The 24,372-nt window shown below is 57.0% G+C and overlaps 2 protein-coding genes across 2 annotated transcripts; both read right to left on the bottom strand.

Moving 5' to 3' along the window:
- Window positions 1-698: 698 nt before the first annotated feature.
- NR2F6 (nuclear receptor subfamily 2 group F member 6) lies at window positions 699-11,065 on the bottom strand. The gene is made up of 4 exons (XM_068980220.1): window positions 10,531-11,065; window positions 6,882-6,976; window positions 2,924-3,508; window positions 699-1,425 (listed from the first exon to the last, which is right to left on the bottom strand). Exons 1-4 carry the CDS (start codon window positions 10,812-10,814, stop codon window positions 1,151-1,153), a joined length of 1,239 nt encoding a protein of 412 aa, XP_068836321.1. The 5' UTR covers window positions 10,815-11,065; the 3' UTR covers window positions 699-1,150.
- A 4,164-nt stretch (window positions 11,066-15,229) lies between these two features.
- Window positions 15,230-24,167, bottom strand: USHBP1 (USH1 protein network component harmonin binding protein 1). Its single transcript, XM_068980671.1, has 12 exons — window positions 23,680-24,167; window positions 23,437-23,585; window positions 22,790-23,213; window positions 19,672-19,797; window positions 19,361-19,497; window positions 19,035-19,175; window positions 18,573-18,746; window positions 17,704-17,953; window positions 16,856-17,077; window positions 16,000-16,106; window positions 15,675-15,797; window positions 15,230-15,419 (listed from the first exon to the last, which is right to left on the bottom strand). The coding sequence occupies exons 1-12, from the start codon at window positions 23,731-23,733 to the stop codon at window positions 15,230-15,232; spliced, it is 2,097 nt and encodes a 698-aa protein (XP_068836772.1). The 5' UTR covers window positions 23,734-24,167.
- Window positions 24,168-24,372: the final 205 nt, after the last annotated feature.

The raw sequence follows: 24,372 nt of genomic DNA, 5'->3' as shown, positions 1-24,372 counted from the left end.
GAAATGGAAACACCCAAGGGTTTCAGATCTATGGCTTGATCCAGGGGCTCCAAAGGTATTCTGCAAAATTGGTCTCCTCCTTGGCTCTGCTTTATCCTAATTTTCAATCCTGCCATTGAATCTCACTGGCCAGCTCTGGGCCACATTCCCTCCCTAACCCAGTCGCTGTGGCCAGCTAAATGGAGGGCTCTATCTGGGCTGAGATCAAGTGACAGAACTCGCCCCAAACATTTCTCCCAAGGACACTGGGGCCCAGACACCATGATTAAGGGTTGACCAAAGAAAATAAAGGGACTTCCCTGCCAGTCCAGTGGTTAGGCCTCGGCATGGTTGGGGAACTAACAGCTCATAAGCCTTGTGGTGCAGCTGAAAAAGGGAAAACAATAAGGTACTTAGTCCAGGGTTTGTGTGAATGTTGTGAGGCTCAATTTCATAGGCCAGAATCTAAATTCAAATCTGAGCCATCTGCTCAGCCCAACTCCTACAAACCCATTGGCTGACCTCTGGCCTCCCCCTCCAGCCTGTTTCCGCACAAAACTATCCCACACAAACAAATTTTAAAAAACCAGCAAGTAGGGCTGTTGTTAGGTTGTAGGTGTTCCAGCTGGGCTGGGAGTGGGTCCCCATGGTAGAGTGCCTTCTGTGTCACCCCTCCCCCCACTAAGATGATGGAGACTGTGCAGGTAGGAAACTTCTTTATTATTGGCCTTGATTCATCCATCATGTAGTGTCCAACGTGGATTACGTGTCCAGAGGATCAGTCTGGCACTCATCACCCCTGCCTGGCTGCAGCTGCCCCTCCAGTCCAGACGCCAGGACTTTGTCCATCACACCAGAGAAGCCACACCCCGACTAGTTCATTCTTGGGGTACCAAGGGACAAGGCTGTTCTGGGATTGGACCCTCTGTCTTGCCCCTCATCTTCATCAGGGTTTCTGGGGAAGATTTGACTGGAGTCTAGACAAATCAGTCTCTTTTTGGTTTCATGATCATTTAGAAAACAGAAAAGACAAACATTTCACAGTCTTTAAAAAATAGGAGTCTGAGGAGGGAAGCCAGGGTCCTCTGTCCAGGGGAGGCCGCCCCCCCACCCACCACCAGAGGCCTGAGCATCCGTGTCCCTTGAGGTCTGCAGACCTGGCCCTGTCTGGTCACTGGCCTGAGCCGTAGGGCCAGTTGAAGGTACTTCCTGACAGCAGCATGTCTCGGATCAGCGTCTCAATGGGCGTCTTGCCCACCAGGCGCATGAAGAACAGCTGGGAGATGAGGGAGGCCGGGACGGCACGCAAGGCAGGGAGCCGCAGCAGCAGGCGCCCAAAGCGCTGGGGCTGCGATGGGTACTGGGCCCGCACGTACTCGGTGAGGGCCACCTGCGCCTTCTCCTGCAGGCTCTCCACATGCGCTGGGTCTGAGAGGCCACAGGCATCTGAGGGACAAGGGCAAGGTCAGAAGAAGTGGCAGGAGGACACAGGACCCCAGGGCTGACCGGGGCTGGGAGATACCACTCAGGGCTGTTGGTACAGAAGAGGGCACTCAAGGGATGGGAGATGGGGCCTAGGGCACAAATGGGGGTGTCTAATATCTAAGGCAGTGTTGGTCCCCAAGAGATATTAAGGTGGCCTCATCTGATGATGACACGGAGTGCAGGTAGTGATGTCTCAAGGGTGGAAGGGCCCTGACTAAGGCATTTAACAGGGAGACAAGTCCTAATCAAGCTTAAGGAGGAAGGAATTCCCTGGTGGTCTAGTGGTTAAGACTGCACTTCCACTGCAGGGGCTGCGGGTTCAGTCTCTGGTTGGGGAAGTTCTGCATGCCAGGAGGTGAGGCTGAAAACACCCCTTAAACAAGAAGCTCAAGGGGAAGAGGGGGCCGGCAAGGGGACTTGGGAAGAAAAGCAAAGCCTAGAGAGGGTATTCAGACACACTAAATAGACCCGCCTTGTGAGTGAAGATGACAGGTAAGAGCCCTATGAATGTCAGGGCAGAGAAAATGTCCTGGGTAAGTAAAGAGGGGCAAAGCCATATTATTGGATAAAAGCCACCTCCCAGAGTAGCCTGGGTCTGGCTCCCGCATCCTTGGTCCCAGGAGCCACGTAGTGGGACCTCCTTGCAAAGTGCAGAGTCGGCTATGCCACCACTCCCACCACAAGAAAGCAGGGCTTTGGAGGCAGGAGGGTTACTGAAGACTAGGAAGGAACTAAGATGCCTCCGCCCCTAGGTGGGAGGGGCTTCAAGCCACACCCCCTACCCGATCCAGCTCCACTGCGGGTGGCCCCTGGAGGCCCTGGGGGGGAGGGGGGGAGGGGGGGAGGGGGCAGGCTGGGAGCCCCGGGTCAGTGGTCTAGGGTCCTAGGAATTAGGGAGCGAAGGGCCCAGGAGAGCCCAGAACCAGGTGTCAGAGCAACCCTGCCTTTCATAAGTGGAAGGCAGTCCTCCTTAAGTGGTCAGTAACAAGAGGAGCATCCTGATTTGGCAGATGAGGGTCACAGCGTTTAGGGAGAACAGAAATCATTAAGTGACGGACAGAGCCAAGTGGGCAGACCTCCCCTCCCGCGGGCCCCCACCTGTCATTCTGCCCACTGAGCACGATGAACACCTTGATGAGGGCGTGAAGGGTTGGGGGGGGGGCTCTCAGGGAGCCTGAGAATCAAGGGGGGAGGCTGTGGGGCCTTAAGACATGGAGCCGTGGGGGATCAAAGTTCTTAGGAAGGCCTGGGATCCGGGAGAGGGGCCATCACGGTGTCAGACCGCCTGCATCGCCTCCTCCACTGTCCCCCAACAGCGCTAAAGGCGCATGCAGGGACGCAAGTCTGGCTAGCTGCAGATCAGCAAGTGGAGGACTAAGGGGGTCAGGGTCAGGAGCTAGGTCTCTCCCCTCCCCCACCCAGCCCCTCCCAAGGCCAGAGCCCCACCAGGGCGTCTCACCAGGTGTGAAGAGCGCGATGGCCTTGAGGCAGCCATACTCCGCGGAGTCGACCTGCAAACGGCCCAGTTTGTCCACCTGTTCCTGGAAGGCGCGCACCTGGTCCATGAAGGCCACGGCACGCTCGGCGGCCATGGGCGCGGCATGCAGGCCGGCGGCGGCCAGCAGCGGCGCCGTGTGCAGGGGCAGCGCTGCCTGCGCCGCGTTCAGCACGAAGAGCTCGCTCCAGCTGAGGCGCAGCAGCGCCACCTGGTCGGCCACCGGCAGCTCGGGGAAGAAGGGCGCGTGGCGCGCCCACTCCACTGTGCTGAAGAGCAGCCGCGCCGCCAGCTCGCACACATTGTCGATGCCCAGCACCGCGCCCGCCGCGCCGCTCCCGGCTCCGAAAGCGCCCGCGGCTCCTGCACCGAAGCGCCCGGCCGCCGCGGGGTAGGGCTCGGCACGCAGCAGCTGCGCGATCAGCTCCGACACCGGCTGCCCCGGGAAGAGGTCTCCGCCGGCCACGGCCAGCGCAGAGCCAGGAGGGCTGCCCGAGGAGGCTGCCACGGTGCCAGGGAGCGAGTGCGGAATTCGGCCGCGCTGCACCGCTGTGAAGGGGAGATAGAGACGAGGGGGTGGGCAGGGGGAGAAGGGGGAGGGAGATTGCCAGCCAGCAAGAAATGCGGAAGGTACAGGAGAGGGAGGAGGGGAGAGGGGACGGGGGAGGTGGGCAAGAGTCAGGAGAGGGGGAGTGAGGACACGGGGAAACCAGAGAGGGGAGAGTGGGGTGTGAGGAAGCGGGGGAGGAATTAGGGGGAAAGTGGGTACCCCGAGTCATGGGGTAGGGAAAGTAGGGAGGAAGAAAGGTTGGAGATAAAATTATTAGAGGGTTACTCATTCCCTCTGTACCAAGCCCCCCAACTCAGCCTTTCCCTGAACCCCCAATCCCTACCTCATGGGCACAATGCTTGTTGGGAGGACAGAGGCCAAGGTCTTGCAGGCCCCACCTTGCTCCACCCTGTGCCCTCACCCTGAGGTCGTGTCCAGCCACCATCAGACTACTTCTTTCAGAGAAGGAAGTTGGGAGGGGGGGGACCATCTCAGGTGGAAATGGGACCACTGGGTGAGGGCTAATTTAATTCACACATACCCACCTCCCCCTCTTCTGGACTGTGTGAGCTCCCCTCTGCAGCCAGCAAGTCAGACCTGTCAATCATGTCCTCATCTGTCAATCATAGGCGTCTAAGAGCTGATAATAGGTCTGGGGGGGCAAGTACCTTCCTAGGACATGGGCAAGTAGCCAGCCTACCCCTCAAACAAGTGATCAGTAAGGGCTAGCACTGATCTCTCCTACGGAAGTAGGATATTTCTCTACCTCCCAGCCCCACCCTCCAGGTCATGGCCCCCTAGAGCAGGTCTCATCTGCCTGGTCCTCTGCAGTGACCTCAATGTTAAGAATGAAATCCTGATCAGTAGCAAAAAGTCGCTGTTAGCAAAAAGTAGTGTTAGTCACTCAGTCGTGTCCAACTCCTCACAATCCCACAGACTATAAGCCATAAGGCTCCTCTGTCCATGGGATTCTCCACACAAGAATCCTGGAGTGAGTAGCCATTCCCTTCTTCAGGGGATCCTGACCCAGAGATTGAACCCGGTCAGCAGCAGGTGCTCAGTAAACATGAGATTCCATCAGTAGCTTTGCCTGTGATATTCCCAACTGCTGGCCTTGGCCAGTGCCCCCAGGGATCAGGTAGATGGCAAGAGGAAAGCTGAGGTGCAAGGAGGAAGGGTGGCTGCATGCCAGCCTGGCCTATGCCACAGTAGGCAGGGTAGAGGGGCTGACTGGGCTGGGTGCCTGGCAGAGACTAATTAATGAGCTTTAATGAGGTGACATGCCCGGTCTCATCACCTCCATGAACTTCTGGTCAACCCACCATGGAGCAGAGCGGGAGAGGGATGCAAGTGGGAGCTGAGGGCTAGCAGAGCTGATCAGGGAAGCAGGGTTCAAGCCTTATCCCATGTGATTTGAAGTCTCAGGAGCCTCTGTCTGTCAAATGGGTGTAGCTGGGTTGAGGGCTGACAATGAATCCCAATTAACTTCAGGCTCACTTGGTTCTAAAGCCCACTGCCATCATTCATCCATCACCAGGCCACCTCAGGGTCTTTGCATTTGCTGTTCCTGCTTCCTGAGAACCCCTTCCCCAGCTCTTCCTCCCCATTAAGCCCAGACTGTGGGCTTAATGACCAACCAGAAGTAGACTGCTCTCTGTACTCTTTCCCCACCCATAAAAGTATGCAGTTGATAATAATCATGACGATGATAACACCAATCACTGAATTAAATGAGAATGTATCTAACTGGCTTGGAATAGCTTTTGGCACATGAAAGTGAAAGTGAAAGTCACTCAGTCGTGTGCGACTCTTTGGGACCCCATGGACTACACAGTCCATGGACTTCCCCAGGCCAGAATAACTGGAGTGGGTAGCCTTTCCCTTCTCCAGGGGATCTTCCCAACTCAGGGATCGAACCCAGGTCTCCCACATTACAGGCGGATTCTCTACCAGCTAAGCCACAAGGGAAGCCCAAGAATACTAGAATGGGTAGCCTACTCCTTTCTCCAGCAGATATTCCCAACCCAGGAATCGAACCAGGGTCTCATAGTAAGAGCTAAATGGATAGTAACTCAAGCCAAGAAACATTAAGCACCTTCTATGTTTTAGAACCTGGTGTAGGCCCTGGGGATGTATCAGAAAACAAGACAGACAAAAGTTTCTGACCTTGAGGAGCAGACATTCTTTTGGAGGAGCAAGCAAATTATAAAGCAAGACAGATGGCCTGAATAAAGGGGTTGCAAAGGGTAATCAGGAGGGCTTCTCAGAGGAGGTGGTGTTTCAGCAAATCTTAAAAGAAGGTGAGGGAGGAAGCCATGTAGGTGTCTGGGGGGAGGTGTTCCAGACAGAGGGAACCACCTGTGCAAAGGCCAAGAGATAGGGCTGTGTTCGGGTCATGATCTGAGATTTATTGAGTCACCTTGAGACTTTGAAGATCTGAAGCCTGGATTTGATGTGGATTTTAGGTCAAATTCACACACAAGTGGAGACAAAATCCAGGTTGCGGGGGTTGGGGTATGGGCAGTCACCCCCAACTTCACATGACCTAAGAGAGTGATCAGATGATCTTAAGAGAAAGACTCTGGGCAGCTGTTCCCAGCTTCTTTCACAGAGGCTCAGCAGAGAAGAAACCAGCAGTAGAGCAGGAGAGACTCAGCTTTTAGACACAGAGAAGAACTGCCAGCCTGGCTCATAAGAGTCCAGGCAGAGATATGAATTCCAGCCTTGCGGCCGACATTAAAATGGGCCGGATCCTGCTCCCTAGCCCAGTGCTTCATGTAGAAGTCTACAGGTTCCACCTGAACTCTGAGAGTGATCGGTGGAGTTCTCGACCTAGCTGCCCTGCACAGATCCACCCAAGTCCCCAGGGCAAGGACAAGAGGCTGGGCCTCCCTCTGGCTCCCAGCATCCCCGGTCAGGCGGAAGGGTGAGCTGCCCTTTGCCTTAGTCGGGTGAGTTCCTGCCTTGGGCAAACACAAGGCAGAGGGTGGAGGGAAAGCAAATCAAAAAAAAAAAGTACATCATTGTTCAGAAAGTGGTGGCCAGGATAGAGGGCAGAGGGTTACTGGGGTTAACTTCAGGTTCCCTGCCCCTGAGGCCGGGTTGGGAGAGGTGGTGGGGAGAAAGGTTCTAACATGGGCCAGAGTTGGGGAGCCTCTTACAGCCCAGTTCTGCCTCAGCCACCAGGAAGCCACGGATAATTGGATTCCTCCAGCCCAGGGCCAGATCCAGGCCCACGGGATCTCAGGATCGGTGGTAACGAGGTTAGCAGGCGCCAGACCCCGCCCTCCATGGCTCCCAGACCCCAAGAGAGGGAGCAAAGGGCAGGCCGCTTGTTCACCCCTTGCCCGCCCCACCCCAGCAGGTACTCACCTTCCTTCCTCATGCCCACCCGGAAGCACTTCTTGAGGCGGCAGTATTGGCACTGGTTCCGGTGATGCTGGTCGATCTGACAGTCACGGTTGGACCTGTGGGCATGCAGAGGTCACCAAGGGGGTCACCATGACACCTACATTCTGGCCTGGGAGCCACCTTGTGAGACGTCTTAGAAAGTTACACCTAGAAACCACCAGGACCACCCCCCATCCCTACCAACGACCTGGGCTGGGCAGACGACCCCAAAGTGGCACAGAGGTTAAGCTTGCAGGTGTGCAAAGAGGACAATTTGGGGGAGTGGAGACCGATGAAGAGCAGTCTGTGGCAAAGTGGATTAGCATGCCAGGGAGGGTTATGTTGGAACTGGGTTTTGAAGGATGAATACAAGTTCCCCAGGTGACCAGAGGCAGCTCCTGGCAGAATGCCAATGACAGCCAAAAGTGTTCCAGTTACATTTCACTTGGTCCTTGTCAGGCCAGGGGACAGGGTCTTTGTCCCAGGGCACTATGAGAGCAGAGAAGGAACATGGTCACCGAGCAAGACTTCGTGAGTTGACTAAGAGATGAGAACCCAGGCCAATCCTCTATGGGGTCACAGCACCATGGGGCCCCAACATTACTGCCTGACACAAGGCCACCATCAATGTATGAAGAAACAAATGAACGAACTCCTGTACCCCTCTAAGATGTCAAACCCCTTCTCTAGAAAGACCATCCCACACCTAACTGAGCCCAAGAAGCTTCCTCCACGTGGTCCTCGGGGATTGTTGGTGCCTCTTCCAGGGGTGGGACATGTGGCCACGCCCTCTGAAGCAACAAGTTCCGTCCAAGGTCAGTCACAGTTGGAAGGTTCAGGCCTTTGTTCTTCCAATGCCCCCAGCACCCTTTTTCCCCTTGGCCCCTGCCCTAAGTTCCCTCCATATCTCTCTCCTCTGAGCCTTTGAGGCCCACACCAAGGGCTGGAGTCCCGGCTGGGCACCAATCGGGTACTCAGAGCTAGTCACAAAGTAAGACAAACACTTCTTGAAGTAAAAAGGTCAAACACATCTTAGCTGCGGACACCCAAGGTCTGACCCTTGGGCAGCCACTTCTCCACTGAGCCTTGGTTTCCTCATCTGGAATTGGGAGGCCAGAGGGCAATTCTACATGGGATGCACTCATTCTGGAGAAAATTGGGAGTGTGGGTGTGGGGGCGGGGGTGTCAAGACGGGCCGCACCTGGGAGTCTCAGTGGCCAATTTTGGAGAGGCGAGGCTCCAGAGGGCCTCTGCGTCCTGCAGCACCAGCCTCCGAGCCCCCAGGAAGAGGCCCTACTAGGGCAAAGGGAGCTCAGGCAGAACCAGAACAAAGCCCAGCAGGCAGGCAGTGGGAGGGTCCTGGGCAGCCGGGTGGAAACAGCCAGGCCTAGGGCAGGCAGGCAGGGGCCTGGCTCGGGTCCCTGAGACTTCAGGGGAGGCCCTGAACCTTCTGCCTCAACTTCCCCAGTTGTAGAGTCAGGAGAGATCTTCCATCCCTCCAGATGGGGAAACAGTAAGTTCTACCTGTTATCCCACCTAAACAGGACATGCTTTGCCAGACCCCACAGTCCAACTCTGCCTTCTCCCTGGGCTTCTGGCTTTCAGTCCAATTTGATCATCGCCCTCTTTTGCTCACACACCTTCTTCCATGGTTCCGAACTACTTTCACTCTAGAATTTCTGACCCACTTGGCTCTAACTTCTCCCACGCCTGGGTGGTCTCACATTACATCACTGATCCCCAATCCTGCCACTGAGTATTTGCTGGAGCCACACTCTCTGCAGGAGTGCCCTTCACTTCTACCTGCTAAACCCCTCATGTTTCAAGGTCCACCTCCTGTGGCCTTCCTCTCAGACCCTCAGGCAGAGCTCCTTGTTCCTCCTGGGACCCCAGACCATCCCTCCCTCTGGCCCAACCCAGACTCCACAGACTGGGACACCTGTGTCTCACTATCTCCCTCAAACTGGGAGAAGGCTGGGCTTGGAACTGGGGTCTTTTCTAGGGTGCTGGCATCAAACCACCCACGTCAGGCCCCGAGGGATCTTTGTTGATTCAACCTGAGGCTCAGAGGGAGGCAGTGACTTCTGGTCACACAACACAGACCTTCTGAAGAACCTGCCAGTGCCAAACCAGGCCCCTCTCCCTGGCCTTGGTGCTCCCACTCTAAGGGAGCCTCTGGGACCCCCAAGCCACCTGAGCCCCTCCCCTGCCCTCCCTAAAGACCTGGCCAGAGAGCACACAGTTATTCCAGCAGCAAGAATGAGGCCAAAGTCTGGTGGCCCAGTTAGCATTGGAGGAGGGAGTAAACCAGCTCCGCGCCATACAGAGCCGCCCCCAACAGGCCAGATCTGGGGCCAAATTCCTGCTTCAGGTACCCAGGACCCCACCCAGTGGCCCTGCCAACAAACCCTCCATCAGCAGCTTCCCCGGGGAGGTCCTGACCCAGACTTGCCTGCGGCCCTCCTCAACCTTCCCAACCCCGCAGTTCCCTTGCTAAGCCCCAAGTGGGCAAGGTCTCTCCCTAGGTGACCCAGGGCAGGTGCCAAGAGCTTTCTGGGCCTTAGTTTTGCCCTTGTGGAAAATGGGACCCTCCAAACGGGCTCTGCAGAGCCCAAGCATGTTCCTGGAGGGTGCAAAGTAGGGGTTTGTCACCGGAGGAAACGGGGACTCAGCAAAAAATGATGGGAAAGGCGGGGTCCTGGACTGGACACCCAGTGCCAGCAGCTCCTCCTCTAGACCTGATGCCCTGTTGGGAACCAGAAAAGCTAGCCAGGTCACGGCTGGCCAGTGGGGACTCCAACCTAGGACAGCCTCGGGCTGCTTCTTGGAAACATTCATCCCCACCCAGTCTCAGAACCGACAAAAGTTTCAGGGATTTTCCAGGATCCCAGTCTGCACCTACTCCTAGCTAGGGGGGCGTAGAGGGGGGTGCGGGGCTGGAGCAGCCAAGATGCGGTCAAATCCAGCCGCCACCTCGGACATCTCACAGCAGTTTCCGGTGACCCAGGGCACAGAGAGTGCCCGGGGGGTTCCCCCTGACGGGCAGCCCAACCCCCACAGCAGAAGCGCCCCCACGCCCCCGCCCCATGCGAAGGAAGCCGCCCTGTGCCACCTAGTTTCGCTCCAGCCGCCGCCTCAGTAGTCAGGGCGACTTTGGAAGTGATATTTGACCCCAAGGGCGCGCCGTATCGATCCGCGCGGCCGCAGACAATGGCCCCCGGACGCTGTGAGCTCCACAGTCCAAGTTCCACGTTCGATCCCCACCTGGTCCCCGGCGCGCCGAGATTCCCAAGGGAAGGGATGCCCTGGGATTAGGCACCCACCCCTGACAGCACCCCAACCCCTCGCCGCGCAGAGCTGACCCCTCTCCGGAGAAAAGGAAGGGAGGGAGGAGGAGCGAGTTACTGGGGCGGAAGCCGCCAGGGACCACCTGATCGGGGGGACCTGCATCAATACAGCGCCGACTGTATACACAATCCCAGGAATGTGATGGAGAGGGGGCGAGGGACATGTGCCCCAATCTCTGACGGGAAGTAGAGACCCAGGGAAGGTCAGCGCTAGGCCCAAGGTGACCGAGCAGGTCAGAGGCCCGGCCCGGGTGCCGGCGGCGGTGCGCTGAGAGGGGGCTCACCGGCAGGTGTAGCTGAGGTTGCGGCGGATGCTCCGCTTGAAGAAGCTCTTGCAGCCCTCGCAGGTGAAGACGCCGTAGTGCTTGCCGCTCGACTTGTCCCCGCACACCACGCAGTCCACCTGCAGCCCCGGCCGCTCCTCGTCGCCTGGCTCAGCGTCGCTGGCGGCCCCGGGGGGTGAGGCCGAGTCTTCCTCCGCCGCGCGCGGATAGCCGCCCGCCTTGTCCACGCCATTCGTGTCGCCGCCGCCCCCGGGGCCGCCCCAGCCGCCGGTCACCATGGCCATAGCCCCCGGGCAGCGGGGCCGGGGCGCCCCCTCCGCGTTTCTCCCTCGGGGCACCCCTCTCGGCCCGGGGGACCCTAACTGGCGCGCATCCGGTCCCGGTGCGCGGGGGTCACCCGGTTGCACCCCCAAAAAAAGTTTTGCAGCAACTTCCTGCGGCCGGTCCGCGCGCCCGGGCGGAACTGGTCGGGCCGGTTCCAGGTCAACTTTCCCACGCGTGCGCGGGGCCGGGCCCCGGACCGGGGGGGCGCGCTAGAGGTGCTGGCCGGGGGCCCCGGGGACTCGCGCCCCGCCGCCCTGGGGCCCCGGCGGGGGAGCTCGGGCCATGGCCCGGCCCAGGCAGCGCAGGGGGTGCCCTCCGGCCTGGCCGCCGCTCGGCCAAGGGCTATGGCCAACTTAGCGGGCTGCCATCCGAGCGCGGGAGGCCGGGGGGAAAGTTTGGCCGCAAGTTGCGCGGCCGCCCGCGGCGGGGGGGAGGGGCGGCGGGCGTGCGCCGGGGCCGGTCACCGCACCCCCTGAGTCTCCCAGGGCCCCCGGCGGCCGCTCGGGGCCTGCAGGACCGCGGGCCGGCGCTTCCCGAGCTGCCGCCCCCGCTGCGGCCGCGCCCGCCCGGCCTGGGCCTGTGCCTGAGCCGGAGCCTCGCTCTCGCCGCCGACCCCGCGCGCCGGCCTCGCGCTGCGGCCGGTTTGACACACAACGTTCCATTCGCGGGGCGGGCGGGGGGCGGGGGCGGGGGCAGGGGCGCGCGCCGCGGGCTGGGGGCGGGCGCTCGTTGCCCCGGCGACGGCCGCCCTTATAAGGACATGGGTGGCCGTGCGCGGCGCCCGGCGCCCCGGCCGGCGGGAGGGGCTAGGGCGGAGCGCGGGGCCGCAAGGCCTGACCCTCCTCCCTCCCCCTCCCTCGCTCACCCCACTCCCACCCCCGTCCTCGCCCGGCTCCAGCCTTAACCCCTGCCGGGCCGCGGCGGGAGCCTGGGCCACTGCTGCCCTCTGCCCTTCCGCAGCCTCGCCAAGATGTCTCTCTAAGGCCCTCCCCTCCACCTCCGGCCTTGGAAGTTGTGTAGCTCAACCGCCCTCGAGGCGCCCCTCGGCACCACCCCCTTGCATTCCCGGCAGAAGCAATAATGGGGGGCCGGTTGCACCGGGGGGCACGCCCCTGCGCAGTATACACACACACACACACACACACACACACCACGCACACCCCTCCTGGGGCATTTCTTTGCACAGTTACATGATGGATTGTGTTTGCTTCCTCTTCCAGAAAGTCGCGGCGTCCGACCCCCACCCCACCCTTTCTCTGCTTGGGCTAACACCTGGTGTTCGGAATCTCCGGGGGGGAAGGGATGTTGTGGTCTGCGGCCGGCAGGGGCGCGAGGTCAGGAGGCCCCTCTCCAGAATTTCAGGCTTCTGGGGGCAGGGCGCCCACCCGCCCAGCGAGGCTGGAGGCGACAGGAATGCCCACCACCCCTGCCCCCTTTCCCCTTTAATTTCCTTTTCTTTCTATGCTTCACAGAAAGAGCTTGACCAGGGGCCGACTGGACTACAGATGTCTCTTCCAGGCTCCCCAGAGTCTCCCAGCTGCTGCTCCGCCTCCATGTCACTGCCTCCGAGACCCCGGTGCGGCAGCCAGCATACATTAAACACCCTTTGTATGCTCTCCTGACCGCCCTGGGCAAAGAAACCTGAGCCTTGCTTCTGAGCCTGTTAACCTTTAACCGGCTGGAAAAGCCCTTCCTGCAGTGACCTTTCACCTTGGAGTCCTGAAGGTCCAGGCCTTATCTCCCGCCCTGCCCTGGGCTAAACTGGACACTCGGACACGTGGCTGGGCCTCTGAGGGCTGCAGGCAGGAGAGAAAGGTCCTCTGCCCCCACTGTCTCCTACACCCTCCTCTCTCAGGAAGGGTCCTTGAGAAAAGCCATCCCCCTCTCCAGTTGACATCTGAGGGGCATCCTCCCTGGCAAGGGCTGGAGATGTTTGGAGATCTTGCAGCAGTGAAGAGGATACCAAGGTTCTGGAGAAGCCAGGCAATGGATGCCCAGCCCTGGGCCTCTGGGCCTCCTGGGGAGAGTGTGGCTGGGTATGAGGTGGGGGGAAGGTTTTAGCAAGTACAGAAAACAAGAAGCACTAGGGTTAGACATGAGGTAGGACTTTCAAAGGGTCTGACTGGAGTGGAGTTCTCTGCCCCATAACCTGCATTGGGCTTGAATGGTTAAAGAGGACCCTTTAGGTCCTGGCAGACCAGTGGTTAGGGCTCCGTGCTTCCACTGCAGGGGACGTAAGATCTCAGGTGTCCCAAGTAAAGATCGCGCATGCAGCAACCATGACCCGGAGCAACCAAATATATGTATAAAATATATAAAATATATATATATATATATATATTTTTTTTTTTTTTTTTTTTTAAAGAGAGGACCCTTTGGTTCTGCGGCCCAGGAATGGGAGATGCTAGCTGGGTATTTGGGGTGACGTTGGGTGTCCTAAGTCCCTGGTCTGAACTTTCTAGGGTCCTTGATGGGAGAGACGTGGAGGTGGGTGTCTCAGATATGAGCGCCAGAGACTTGTAAGGAAGAGAAGGCTCAAGGAGTCAGAGGGGGGCCCGGAGAAGGGAGGGGACAGGGAACTGGAGTTTGAGGGACACAAGCCTAGAGGAGGGGTCCGGTGGGAGATTGGAAGAAGGTCTGCCACAGATTCCAGAACCTCGAGGTGATCCAACCTTTCGGGGGGTGGGGGGGGCTGCCCCGCCTCTGCCCAGGAGCTCTATAGCCCCCGCAGCCGCTGGAGGCCCGGGTCGGGGGGTAGTGCTGAGGTCCGGCCCCGCCCACCTGACCCCTGGCCGCGGCCCCGCGGTGACATTTGACCTTGCAGAGGCCGCGACCAGGGACAAAGAGGCCTGGGCCCATCTGCTGCGGGGCACCCGTGGGAACAGCAAGACCCGGCTACCGGTGGCCTGGGAACCTGCCCCCGCCCCCCAACGGTGACCTCAGCTCCCGCCCCCACCGCCGGGGCGAACTCCTTCCCCACCTTCCAACAGGTGGCCTTGTTTCCTCTCGGCCCCATCCCCCCGGCCACGGGCAACCTTGTGAGACTCGGGGCTAAGGTCACTCTTAGACTCTTAGGGAGGGAGACGGACAAGAGGGTCGTACAGTCGGGTCCTCTGCCGGGCTACGGGCGACCTTGCCCGCCTGTTTCCCTGCTTTCTGCAAACCCTGCCACGGTCCGGAGATTGTGCTTATGGTTCGAAGGTCACCAGCCCCCAGCGCTGGCCCGAGGCTCCTGTGGATCCGGAGGACCAGGTTGGGCCTCGGCGGCTGCCTCGCGCCGACTTCAGGTCAGCCTTGCCCTGCCGGCGAGAGGCAGCCGCGCCGCGCACACACCTGCACAGGTGCTGCCTGGAATCCCCCTCGAACCTCACCCCCACCAGGCTGGGAATGAAAATCTATCTAATCCGCGTCTTGAATTTCAGCTACCACCCAGGAGGGGACAGCTGGCCACTAATCCGGGGCGTCTGTGTCGAGCCTAACACCCTTTCCCAACTCTGCCAGACTCCGCTGGAAGGGCGGGGGCGTGGCCTATGTAAATAAGATGCTAATCACTTGCCTGCTATTAATCTGACACTGGCACCTCCCAGAGCTCCCATCTCCTGCAGGTGAAACTGGCAACTTTTCAGACTGGCCAGGAGCCATCCAGACGCCCTAGGGCAGTGTACTTCTTTGCCCATGGTTAGCAAACCTGAGTTCCTCAACAACAGCTGTATAACGCCCCTGAGATCTCACTTGCAGAGTTTCTTCCCTTTGCTCACCACCCTAAAGCCCTTTACGTTAGCTCCACACTCTTTGAATGCAAGTTCTAAGGCCACCTCTGATTCCCCCTTCCCCCTCCCTCCACTCAGGGAGCAATGGCCTTCCAGCGAATATTTCACATGCTGAACTGCTCCGGCCTCAGTCTTCTCTGGGTTACGGGTATCTTCCTCTTGGGAATATCCTTCAGACTGAACCTAGCATTTCCTTGGGAAGCGGGTGGGCAGGGGAAAGTGTGCCCTGCCCCAGTGGACACCTTCCTGGGCTTCTGGAGGCAGATAAGGGTTGGAATTTCAGCTCTGACTATGTAACCTCACTGAACCCTGAATGCCCCCAGCCAGTCATGAGAATCCTGTCTCCACAGCCCAAGCTGCTTCTGCCATGACCCTTCTGACATGTCTCTTCACATGCCACATGGGATCAGACCAAAGATACCGAGCCTTTCTCAAATGCCAGCCCTCTCCCCATCAAACCCCAGACATTCAGGTATATCAGCCCTCATCACCCAGAACATGCCTCAACATGCAAAGTCATGCCACATGACACAATGTCACTCCAGAACAGTTTATGATGTGACCTATCACAACTATCTGGCACGTCCAGACAGCCAGAGGAGGGCCTAGAGAAAGGTCTCCCCAGGCCGGGAAGGCTGGCAGGGAAGTCTGGACCTCCCCAGGGCCCTTGCGGTGGCTTCTAGCACTGCCAGCTCCTCTGCCTGTCGGGCTTCCATCAGTGCCATCTGCTGCTCCAGCTTCCGCTGTTGCTCTTCCTGCTTCCGGTGGGCACCTCGGAAGGCCATGACCAAGGTGCTGAAGGGAGAAGGAGGCTGAGCCAGGAAACAGCCCCCCATTCCACCAAGACAAGGGCTATGTCCTCCCAGCCCCAGACAGGAAGTCTTTGAGACTGAGTCTTCTGGGGGTCCCAGCATCACTCAGCAGGGGCTGACACACATCAGGCCCCAGAGGAGGTGTGGAATGGACTGAACCTGCCCCCCGCCTTACAGGGGGGAAGCTGTGGCCCAGAGAGAGCCAGGGATGCCTCTGAGGTTACACAGAGAGACCCACCTGTGAGCTTTGCATAAATCACTGTTCAGCTCAGTACTCTGAGCACGTCTGGCTCGTTCCTTCCGAGCCACCTCTTCTAGCTTTTCCAGCAGAGCCTGCAGCTGTTCCCGCAGGCCCAGAGCCCTGGTACAAGGGTGGAGAGAGAGGAGCTCACAGACATAGCCACTCCTGTCTGCCTTCCCCACTGCCACCCATCTGCCCAAGATGTTTCCATGTGAATACAGCTGTACACCCAGTCCTTCACTGTACACAACACCCCAGTGGGCTCTCACATATTACCCCCACCCAGGCCACACATACCCCAGCACAGTACCCAGGCACACACCGAGTGAGTGACGCTGACAGTTCCTGGGTCAGTTCTTCTGGGTGCTGCACTTTGCTCACTTGGCCCCCATCAATACCCCTGCTGCCACCAGGGAGAGCAGGAGGACCCTGAGGGAGGCAGAAGGGAGGGGAGTGACATTGACCTAGGCTGAGAGCGTGTTCAGCCCAAGCTGAACGCTGAAGTCATCACAGACTATGGTGGCTACAGTCCCTGCACTTACAGAGCCCCCAGTCTTATGAGATACCCCAATAAGGATACAGGTGTTCCCTAACAAGGGAAATAAATAATCTCATTTTCAGGCAGTTCACGGGGACTTCCCAGAGGAGGTGATGTCTGAGCTCAGACCTGTAGGAAGTCAAGGACTTAGATAAAGAGGAAAGTGACTGGTGTTCCTGGCAGGGGCGTAGCACTTAGAAAGGCATGGAGGTAGAAGAGATGATTCAAAGGAGGGTTCCAGAAGCCTCTAAGGCTTTAAACCAGAGGATAGATATGATTAGACAGTAGGGGCAAGAAGGAAAGCCTCAGGGAGTAAGCTGGAGCCAAAATTTAGGAAAATATGAAGCATGACCTGAAGCTGTTGGAGTGGGGAACGAAAGTATGAATAGCCTGGAGGTGGGAAGTAGAAGGGACAGGTGTGAGTGGAAGACACTAAATCCTTTGGGGCTTATTGGGCTCAATACTCTCAAAGAAAGAAACTCCGAAGTACAAGCGTGAATTTTCACATGCATTTTTACCATTCAACTCCTTTTTTTGGTGCAGAAATGGAAACTGAGGCTCAAAGGAGGCTAGGATTAACCAGGACCACATATCCAGTAGTATACTGCTATCCCTACCGGGCCAAGGCAGGGTCACTCACCTGGGACCACTCCTCTTCATCTCCACTGCTCCCACCTCCACTGCTGTCTCCACCGCTGCTGTTGGCCCCGCCAGTCCGAAGCTGTGCCCGCGCCCAGCGCAGCTGCTCCAGCAGGAGCACGTGGGCTGGGCCCTGGGCTCGGAGGGCAGCCTCCTGCAGTTCCAGAGCCCGCTTTTCCCGCCGCACCAGCTGTAGCCGCAGCATCAGGTCCGCCAGAGTCTCCTGAGAAACCAAGAAGAGGGTAGAAAATGTACCTTGAAGGTCAACCGTTGAGAAAACTGAGCCTCTAGGAGGTGCCCACTGAGGGCTCCTCAGGCAAGAATCCTAACCCTTACCTTGATCTTGCATGATAGGAAAAATCCTTCCATAAAAACTACAGCTGTAGAAATAGCCATTCAGAGAGAGCAAGTGTCTTAGACAAAGTCGAGTAGCAACTCAATGGTAGCATCTGGAGTTTCTCCAAATTCAGAACCTCAGCTCTTTCATGCGTGTGATAGCTGCTCAGTCATGTCTGACTCTTTTGCAACCCCATGAATTGTAGCCCGCCAGGCGCCTCTGTCCATGGAATTTTCCAGGCAAGACTACTGGAGTGGGGTGCCATTCCCTTCTCCAGGGGATCTTCCCGACCCAGGGATCGAACTCGTGTCTCCTGCATTGGCAGGCGGATTCTTTACCTCCTGAGTCACCAGAGAAGCCCCCAGCTCTTTCACGCCAGGTCACAAATTTCAAACAATATCCAGCAAAACTCTCCCTTACTACTTGGTCCCCTAATTGCATCTCACTCAGACTCAGCAAAGGATTTGGTCCCACCAGGAAAGATCAACACAGTGACCGCAGCCCATGTGTACCCGTGTGGCCGCCAGGTCCTGCTGGATCTGCGTCTTCTCCATCCGGGGCAGGGCTGGGCCAGGCTGGGCCCCCAGAATGGCCTGCACCATGGCTTCTGCGTGGGGCACGGTAGATATGGGCACCCAGGTAGAGCCAGGCTCAGGGGGAATCTTCACCAGAGCACGGCGTTCCTGGAGACGCTGAACATAGCCCTGGAGCTGGGACGCCACCTCCTGTGATGTGGGCTTATCCACGCTGCTGCCTTCGGGGCTACAGGAGACAGGAGAGGCCTGTGTGAACTCTGCTCAGCGTGGCTACGCTAACTTCATGGCAATCCTGGTGCGCTTTGTCATCTTCCATCTTACTGACCATGATGGTTCCTTCCAAGGCCATCTGTGGTAGGCATGGTCAAACTAACACGGTGGACACCATAACGTAAACCCAAACAGGCAACATCAGCCCGCCGATGATCATTCATCAGTGATGAATGAACACCGCCATGCCAATGGGCACAGTCACTCACACCATCACAGGGAAGCCATCACACCAACTCAATGAGCACCATTGCTCAACCTGCCAACCCTGTTACACAGCATCATGACAACCCCTATGGGTACCAGCATCATGCCAACCCCATTAAGCACCATCATACCACCTGATCAGTGGGCACCACGAGCCATCTTCATGCCACCCTGGTGGGTCCTATCCCACCCCCAATGGCTGTAACCACCACGTCAACTTTGCTGAGTAGAAAACAGCCAACTCCGGCAGGCCTAATGCCAACCTAATGCCATGCCAGCCCCCAATATAGGGCCAGTTCTGGGAGCCCCATTCTGCACCCAGAGCCCCACTCACTGGCCCACCCCGTCCCCGGGGCTCCCAAGGGCACCTTGGACGTGGATCCTGCAGTGTCACTCCATCCATGGCAGCCTTCTCTTGGACTAGGAGCCTCTGAGCTTCCTTCTCAGCTGCCTCCAAGTCATCCACGAAGGCTCCTTTTCCAGCTCCTGAGTCTGCCTCCCGGAGAGCGAGTAAGGCTCCATACGCCTCCTCACAGTGTTCACTGTGGGACAGCAGTTCTGAGCACCCCAGCATAGCCATCCTGTTGCGTAGGTGACACTCCCACTTGCTCCTGGATCTGTCACTCCTCCTCCTAACCCCAACCCTGGGAGTTTGTAAATTCCTTTAGCACCCTGGGACGAAAACTGCCTTAAGTTAATTTCCACGGCAAGGGCAAATACTTTTCTGAGAGGGCTCCGTCTCTCTCTGGGAAGTAGGACTATCCTTTGAGGATATCCATTTCCTTCCCAGGCAGTAGAAAACATGTGAATCATGGCTGGGGTGCACTGACCTATACTGCAAGGCTAGACGCAGCGCAGTGGCCTCAGCCTCCCGCTGGCCCAGCCGCATGCTGAGGCTCTCACACCGGCCCTTGTACTCCTGGAGCACAGCTGACAGTAGGCGGTTGAAGCATTTGAGTTTCTCAATGTTCCTGCCTCCGGAGGTGGGGGAAGAGGGAAAAGTGAGTGACTTTGAAGGGCAGTTAGGACACCATTGATTTCCCCACCCCATCCCCACCTTCCCCACCCCACCCCCACTCCAGCTCCAGACTCCTGGCTTTATATCCCAGCTGGGCGGCACCAGTGCCCTTATGAGCCCAGCATTTGTGACTCTTACCCTCGGAATCGCTCCATCTGGGCTTCCATGATGTGCATCTCAGGAGCAAGGGGCTGGGTTGGGAGAGACCCAAGCATCTGGGTGCTGGAATCACTCTGCAGGCGCCGGAGCAGGGGGTGAGCCCGGGAGAAGGGATCCTATCGAAAAGAGGTGACTTGATTCACCCAGAATTTTCACTGAGAGCCCAGCATTAGGATTTAGGCCTTCTCCAATCCCCGAAACTATTGGATCACATGACCAGGATTTGAGTCTCATGGCCCCAAACCCTAAGGATCTGAAACAGACCATGGTTTTTAGCTTCACACACTCACCTGTGAGCCCCAGGTCTCTCCATCAGCCCCAGAGCTGCTGGAACCACTACCTGAGCCACCTGCTTGGTCACAGGAAGGAGGTGGAAAGGGCTCCAGCCTCAGCAGGGAATCCTGCAGCTCCTGGACCTGTGGGGAAATGGGGAATGTAAGGCTGGGGTGGCTCCAACCACCTGCCATTCTTCCCTAAGACCTGTTCTTGGAGCAGTGGCAAGAGCACTGGCTGGAAGGTAGGACCCCCCAGATTCTCATCCTGCCAAATAGCTTCTTGTACAACCTTGGGCAAGTCATTCAGCCATGACTTGTTGGTCAGCCATTCAGTCATGCAGTCCCTGAATCAAGACTTCTCTTTCCAGATGTCCAGCGGGTTCATGAAAAGATGCTCATCATCACTAATCTTTGCATGCGTGCCTGCTCAGTCACTTCAGTCGTGTGTGACTCTTTGCAACCCTACGGACTGTAGCCTGCCAGGCTCCTCTGGCATGAGAATCCATGGGATTCTCCAGGCAAAAAAAAAAAGAAAAAATACTGGAGTGGGTTGCCATGCTCTCCTCCAGGGGATCTTCCCGACCCAGAGATCGAGCCCATGTCTCCTGTGGCTCCTGCACTGCAGGCGGATTCTTTACTGCTGAGCCACTGGGGGAACCTCACTAATCCTTAGGAAAATGCAGTCAAAACCACAATGAGACCACCTCACATCGGTTAGAATGGCAAGCATCAAAAAGCCAAGAAAGGGACTTCGCTGGCAGCCTAGTGCTTAGGACTCCGCCCTTCCACTGCAGGAGGCAGGGGTGCGATCACTGGCCTGGGGAACTAAGATCTTGCATGCCTTGCTGAATGGCGAGGCCAAAAGAAACAAAGAATGCAAAAGATAAGTGTAGGCGAAGATGTTGAGGAAAGGGAACCTTCGAGCACCGTTGTTGAGAATGTAAATGGGTGCAATCACTATGGAAAGAAGTATGGCAGTTCCTCAAAAAAGTCAAAATAGAACGACTATGATACAGCAATTCCATTTCTGGGTATTTCTCTGAAGGAAACCAAAATGCTAACTTGAAAAGACATCGGCACCCGCACGTTCACTGGAGCACTATTTACAAGAGCCAAACCACAGAAGCAACCTAAGTGTCCACTGATGGATGAATGGATTAGATGTGGTAAGTATATTTATAGAATGAAATATTATTCATCTGTAAAAAAGGAATCTTGCCATTTGGGACAATATAGAAGGACCTTAGGGCCAGGAGCCGCAGGAGGTGTGGGTTCGATCCCTGGGTTGGGAAGATCCCTCGGAGGAGGAAATGGCAACCCACTCCAGTATTCTTGCTTGGAGAATTCCATGGACAGAGGAACCTAATGGGCTACAGTCCATGGGGGTCACAAAGAGTTGGACACAATTGAAGTGACTTAGCACGCACACAGAAGGACCTTAAAGGCACTATGCTAAGTGAAATAAGTCAGCCAGATAAAGACAAATAGTACATGATCTCACTTATATGTGGAGTCTAAAATAAAACCAGGGAGTTCCATGGTGGTCTAGTGGTTAGGACTTGGTGCTTTCACTGCTGTGGCCTGGGGTTCAACCCATGGTCGGGAACTGATATCCCACAAGCCATGCAGCAGGGCACAGCTAGATGATAGGTTAAAATTTTAAAAAATTAAACTCACAGGTACAGGGAACATGTTGGTGGTTGCCAGAGTTGGGGGAAGGGGTCAGGGAAGTAAAATTTTTTTAAAAAAGACTTTTCTTTCCCGGCTGAAAAATGGACTCCACTCCTTGCGCTGGGCTTCTGCAGCCCAGGTCTCACCATCTGTGTCCCTCCTGCCCTGACGTCACCTGGGCTCTGGACTCGGACATAAAACTGGCCCTTTAATGGCCCCATGTGGCTGGCTCATGGCATCTTGAGCTGATTAAGGCCTAAGAGCTCTGGTCTCCCTTCCTCCAAACCCACCCCTCCCACAGGCTCCCTGTGTCTCACTTCCAGTCTCTAAGGCTCCCAATCCAGGTCTCGTCCTCAGCCCCTCTCTAGCTTTCGCATCCCACCTGCCAGCTCCATCTTCAGCATCCCCCCAAAACTGCTGGGTTGTCACCGTCTCCACAACGTTGCCACCTCCTGGATCGCCAAGATTCCACCTTCTCCCTCCAGAAGCTGTACCTCCCAAAGTCGCCAGAGGGCGCCTGTGAGCACCTGCATCAGGTCTCCATCCTTGTTTGCTCAGAGCCCTCCGTGCCTTCCACCTCACTCAGAGCAAAAGTTCAAATCCTCCTTGAGGCCCACAAGGCCCTCCGGGATCTGCTCCCATCACCTCGGTACCCTGGTCTCCTCCTGCTCAGCCCCATACTGGCCTCCTCACTGTTTCCTGAACACACTAATCACACTCCAACCTCCAGCCTTTGCGTATACTGTTCTTTTTGCCTAAAATGCTCTTCCCCGGTTCCTTACATGTTTCCTCCCTTGCCTCCTTGTGGTCTTTATTCAAGTGTCACTTCTTCGATGGGCCTCTCTGATCCTCTTAACTAAAGTTGCAAGGGATCTTTGTCTCTTTGGGGTTGCCGACAAAGGTCCGTATAGTCAAGCTATGGTTTTTCCAGTAGTCAATGATGGATGTGAGAGTTGGACCATAAAGAAAGCTGAACACCAAAGAATTGGTGCTTTTGAACTGTGGTGTTGGAAAAGACTCTTGAGAATTCCTTGGACAGCAAGGAGATCAAACCAGTCAATCCTAAAAGAAATCAGCCCTGACTACTCATTGGAAGGACAGATGCTGAAGTTGAAGCTCCAATACTTTGGCCATCTGATACAAAAAGCCGACTCATTGGAAACGACCCTGATGCTGGGAAAGATTGGAAGGCAGGAGGAGAAGAGGATGACAAAGGATGAGAGGGTTAGATAGCATCACCGACTCAATGGACATAAGTTTGAGCAAACTCTGGGAGATGGTGAAAGACAGAGAAGCCTGGCATGCTGCAGGCTGCTGGACATGAGTGAGCAACTGAACAACAGCAAGGCAAGTCAAAGCTCCAAAAAAATCTTCACAAATGAACAAACGATTCAATGTGTCTTATGCCCGGCCTGCCTCCCTCCCACCAGGGATCCCTGGGAGGCAGCCCTGCCCAACTCACCTCTCTCTGCAGCATCTCCTTCTCAGCCTGGAAGGCCTGCAGGGAGTTCTGTGTGCGGATCAGCTCATCCTCCCGGCTGCCCAAGGCCAAACGCAGCCAGGCATTCCTTTCAGCCAATCGGGCTGCCTCCCGCTGGCAGCTCCCAGCCCCCTCCTGCTCCAAGCAGGGCTTTGGTGCCCCCTCGCTTCCGTCCTTTGCCTCCACTGGCCCAGGACAGTTTGGGGGCCGGTGGCGCCAGGCAGCAACGGCTGCTTCCAGAGAGCTCAGCGCTTGCTGGAGAGTCTGAAATACATCAGGTCCAGAGGGGACGTTCTCCCCGTCCTGCAGGGCTGTCTCTGGGGCCTGGTGGGTTTCCTCACGGGGCCGCCCCTCAGGGGCTGGGGCTGGTCCCCTGCTAGAGTCCCCATCAACTTCTTTGTCAGTCCTGTGAAGAGGTGAGAGATGGAAATTTCTGGAAATGGGGTCATTTGGGGTAGCTAACACACAGAGGGTTTGTAACAAGGCTAGGACTGCAGGGCCTTGAAAGTCAGGCCAAGGGCAATGGGACCCATGGCATGTGTGTGAGTCGGGGAGGGACATAAACCCATCTCTGAGTGGGAAAGATGTGCCAGGCCTGCAGTGGGGGACACAGACAAAGTGGGCCTTACCTGCTCTCCAAGCCGTGCCCTTTGGCCTCCACCTCAGGGGCCAACAGTTCCACCTTGGTGCTATCTTGAGATGCCACAGGGCCCGGCTCAGAGCTCCCACTGGCTGCCTCAGCCTCCTCTGAACTCTCTGCCACAGGGTCCAGCTCACCCTGCAAATGATCCCCAGGGCTGAGCTCTGAGCCAAGCAGCTCTGGGTGCTGGAGTCTTGCAGGGTTGGGTGTGGCAGGGACAGGGAACACTTACGGGCAGAGCATGTCTCCCTCGCCGGCTTCGGGGCCGTGTGGCCCTGGCACTCATTGTTATCCAGAAATCAGTGTCTTCTGAATCCTCCTTTATCCTCACCCGCTAAAACCACAACCTGACTTCAGCTCAAAGCAAATGACAACCTTAATTTCGTCTTCTGTGAAATGGGCATTGGTTTCACTTCTCCAAAAGGATCTTGAGTTATCAATGTAGATTTGGCACATTTGAATGCCTCCCTTGATGGTCAGCTCACTACCTCTCAAGGTTGCCCTGACCTCTTCCTTCTTTTCCGTCTCCTTGATTTTCCTCTCTCTCTTTGCTCCCCTCCCTCCCCTATCCGGGCTTGGGAGGAGGAGTTCAACAGTCCTCTCTCCTCCTCAGGGCTCTCCTGAACCAGAGATTCTAATCCTGGGATTTGGTTCCCTCAGCCCGCTCTACTTCCCTATCCTCCTGGGGGGTACCTTGGTCCGAAAACCAAGTCCCAGGACATTCTTGGAGTCACTCTGGCCACTGCCCGCTCAAGCTCGGGCTGGCCGAGGGCAGCCTGGGAGGGGCCGGGAAACAGGAAGCCCCCTCCCCGGCCATGTGACCTGTTATTGTGTACTTTCTTCCTCAAGGGCAGCGACTTCCTCTAGCCCCAGCAACAGGACACATGGCCAGGTCCCGACATGTCAGCCCCTCCTCGCCTCTGCT

Source organism: Capricornis sumatraensis, chromosome 9 (genome assembly GCF_032405125.1).
Source record: "Capricornis sumatraensis isolate serow.1 chromosome 9, serow.2, whole genome shotgun sequence".
Lineage (NCBI taxonomy): Eukaryota > Metazoa > Chordata > Mammalia > Artiodactyla > Bovidae > Capricornis > Capricornis sumatraensis.
This window is presented reverse-complemented; position numbering and strand designations above follow the sequence as displayed.

What these genes read in the sequence shown, in the direction of transcription:
- NR2F6 (XM_068980220.1), bottom strand. Translation starts at nt 10,814, where the DNA reads ATGGCCATGGTGACCGGCGGCTGGGGCGGCCCCGGGGGCGGCGGCGAC. An exon ending in AACCTCAGCTACACCTGCCG is followed by an intron (nt 6,977 to 10,530) that starts GTGAGCCCCCTC and finishes GCATGCCCACAG; the next exon opens with GTCCAACCGTGACTGTCAGA. An exon ending in CATCGCGCTCTTCACACCTG is followed by an intron (nt 1,426 to 2,923) that starts GTGAGACGCCCT and finishes CTTGTCCCTCAG; the next exon opens with ATGCCTGTGGCCTCTCAGAC.
- USHBP1 (XM_068980671.1), bottom strand. Translation starts at nt 23,733, where the DNA reads ATGAGTGCCAGGGCCACACGGCCCCGAAGCCGGCGAGGGAGACATGCT. An exon ending in GAGGGAGACATGCTCTGCCC is followed by an intron (nt 23,586 to 23,679) that starts GTAAGTGTTCCC and finishes GATCATTTGCAG; the next exon opens with GGTGAGCTGGACCCTGTGGC. An exon ending in GGGCACGGCTTGGAGAGCAG is followed by an intron (nt 23,214 to 23,436) that starts GTAAGGCCCACT and finishes ACCTCTTCACAG; the next exon opens with GACTGACAAAGAAGTTGATG.